At 56.1% G+C, this 1,717-nt stretch overlaps 1 protein-coding gene across 1 annotated transcript in view; it reads right to left on the bottom strand.

Moving 5' to 3' along the window:
* The window catches only part of ZNF554 (zinc finger protein 554), a 12,747-nt gene extending 11,845 nt beyond the window's left edge, over nt 1-902 (bottom strand). Inside the window, exon 1 of the mRNA XM_011997453.1 lies at nt 836-902. Within this exon, the coding sequence (XP_011852843.1) occupies nt 836-868 (33 nt within the window). The 5' untranslated portion in view covers nt 869-902. The remainder of the gene's footprint in view (nt 1-835) is intronic.
* Nucleotides 903-1,717: the final 815 nt, after the last annotated feature.

The raw sequence follows: 1,717 nt of genomic DNA, 5'->3' as shown, positions 1-1,717 counted from the left end.
CCAGGATGGTCTCGATCTCCTGACCTCGTGATCCGCCCGTCTCGGCCTCCCAAAGTGCTGGGATTACAGGCTTGAGCCACCGCGCCCGGCCTATGGTGCCTCTTTCGACCCACCCATGGCCGCCCATGGACCAGTCAGCACACACTTCCTCCCCTCTGAGGTCCAGAAAAGCCCTGGGCTCAGCCTCAGCAGGGCAGAGGACGGCCAGAGGACAAAGAAGGCAGAGAGATGAGAGGATGGGACGGGACGACCAGCTGCAGAGAGCGGTACCCTCTCCACTGAAAGCGGCAGATGATCTGCCGGCAGAGAGGAGCTGCCGTCTCTGCTGAGAGCTTCAGAGACCTGCAGAGACGTCCGAATGACTTGCCTGCAGAGAGGAACCATCCTCTCCAGGGCCTCCTCTCGGCTGAGAGCTGAACACTCGACCAGACGACCTGCCTACAGGGAGCAGCTGCCCACTCCTCTGAGCTGCTCTCACCGTAAAGACAACCCTTCTTCACCCTTTACTTGTCTGCGTACCTCATTCTTCCTGGATGCAGGACAAGAACTTGAGCAAAGGCACCAAGGGCACAGAGGTTTCTAGCCAGAAAAACTGACACCCCAGAGATCCTGTAAGACTGTCTCCTAGGGAGGGGCTGTGCTCAGTCCCAACACTGAGGGTCATTCTTCACACTTGGGAGCGGCATGAGTACCTCATCCCACACACCGCTCCTGGGGAATTCTCCTGAACTTTCACATCGCAAGGGGTCTCCTTCTCTATCGAGGACTGGGTTTCTGGTGGGATTGTTCCCTCCGGATATACTGGGCGCCTTCTGGGAGAATGAGGACATCTCACCTGGGACCAGCGGGGCAGGTACCCGGCAGCCATTCTCTCCTCTTGGGAAAAGCGGGTTCCTGGGCAGTCAGAGCTGTGGGGAGGAGAAAGGTGCTGTGAATACCAGACCCAGGCCAGTCCCCAGATCCCAGAGCCCTTGGCCTGGACAACCTCCATTTGCTTGAAGGGGCCTCCATACACAGAGGGATGTAAACTGAGGCCAGGACCCAAGACTGAGGCCAGGGTTTTTGTTTTTTAAGAGATAGAGTCTCCTTCCGTTGCCCAGGCTGGAGTGCAGTGGTGTGATCGTAGCTCATCTCAGGGCAGCCTCAACCTCCTGGGCTCAAGCGATCCTGCTACCTCAGCCTGTGGCTGGAACTACAGGCACCACCATGCCCCGCTACTTTTTTGTATTTTCTGTAGAGACGGGGGCCTTGCTATGTTGTCCCAGGTCTACAGCTCCTGGGCTCAAGGGATCCACCTTCCTCGGCCTCCCTAAATTCTGGGATTATAGGTGTGAGACACCACACCCATCCATGGCCAGGAGTCTTAAAGGCCCCATTTTATGGATGAAGGTCCTGAGGCCCTTAGAAGCAAACGAGTTTACAAAACACTCAGTCTCCATTAGGAAGTGAAGCACCCACTCCGTATGTGTTTCCTGAGGCTGTTTTCACAAGGTGCCAGTAACCCAGGGGGCTTGGAATAACAGGAATATATCCTTTACTAGTTCTGGAAGCCGGAAGTCTGAGATCAAGGTGTGGGCAGGGCTGCGCTCCCTCTGAAGGCGCTAGGGAAAAGCTCAATTGTGGTGGCTCATACCTGTAATCCCAGCACTTTGGGAGGCTGAGGCAGGAGGATCACTTGAGCCCAGGAGTTCAAGACCAGCCTGGCCAACATGGTGAA

This window comes from Mandrillus leucophaeus, unplaced genomic scaffold, assembly GCF_000951045.1.
Source record: "Mandrillus leucophaeus isolate KB7577 unplaced genomic scaffold, Mleu.le_1.0 Scaffold54, whole genome shotgun sequence".
NCBI lineage: Eukaryota > Metazoa > Chordata > Mammalia > Primates > Cercopithecidae > Mandrillus > Mandrillus leucophaeus.
This window is presented reverse-complemented; position numbering and strand designations above follow the sequence as displayed.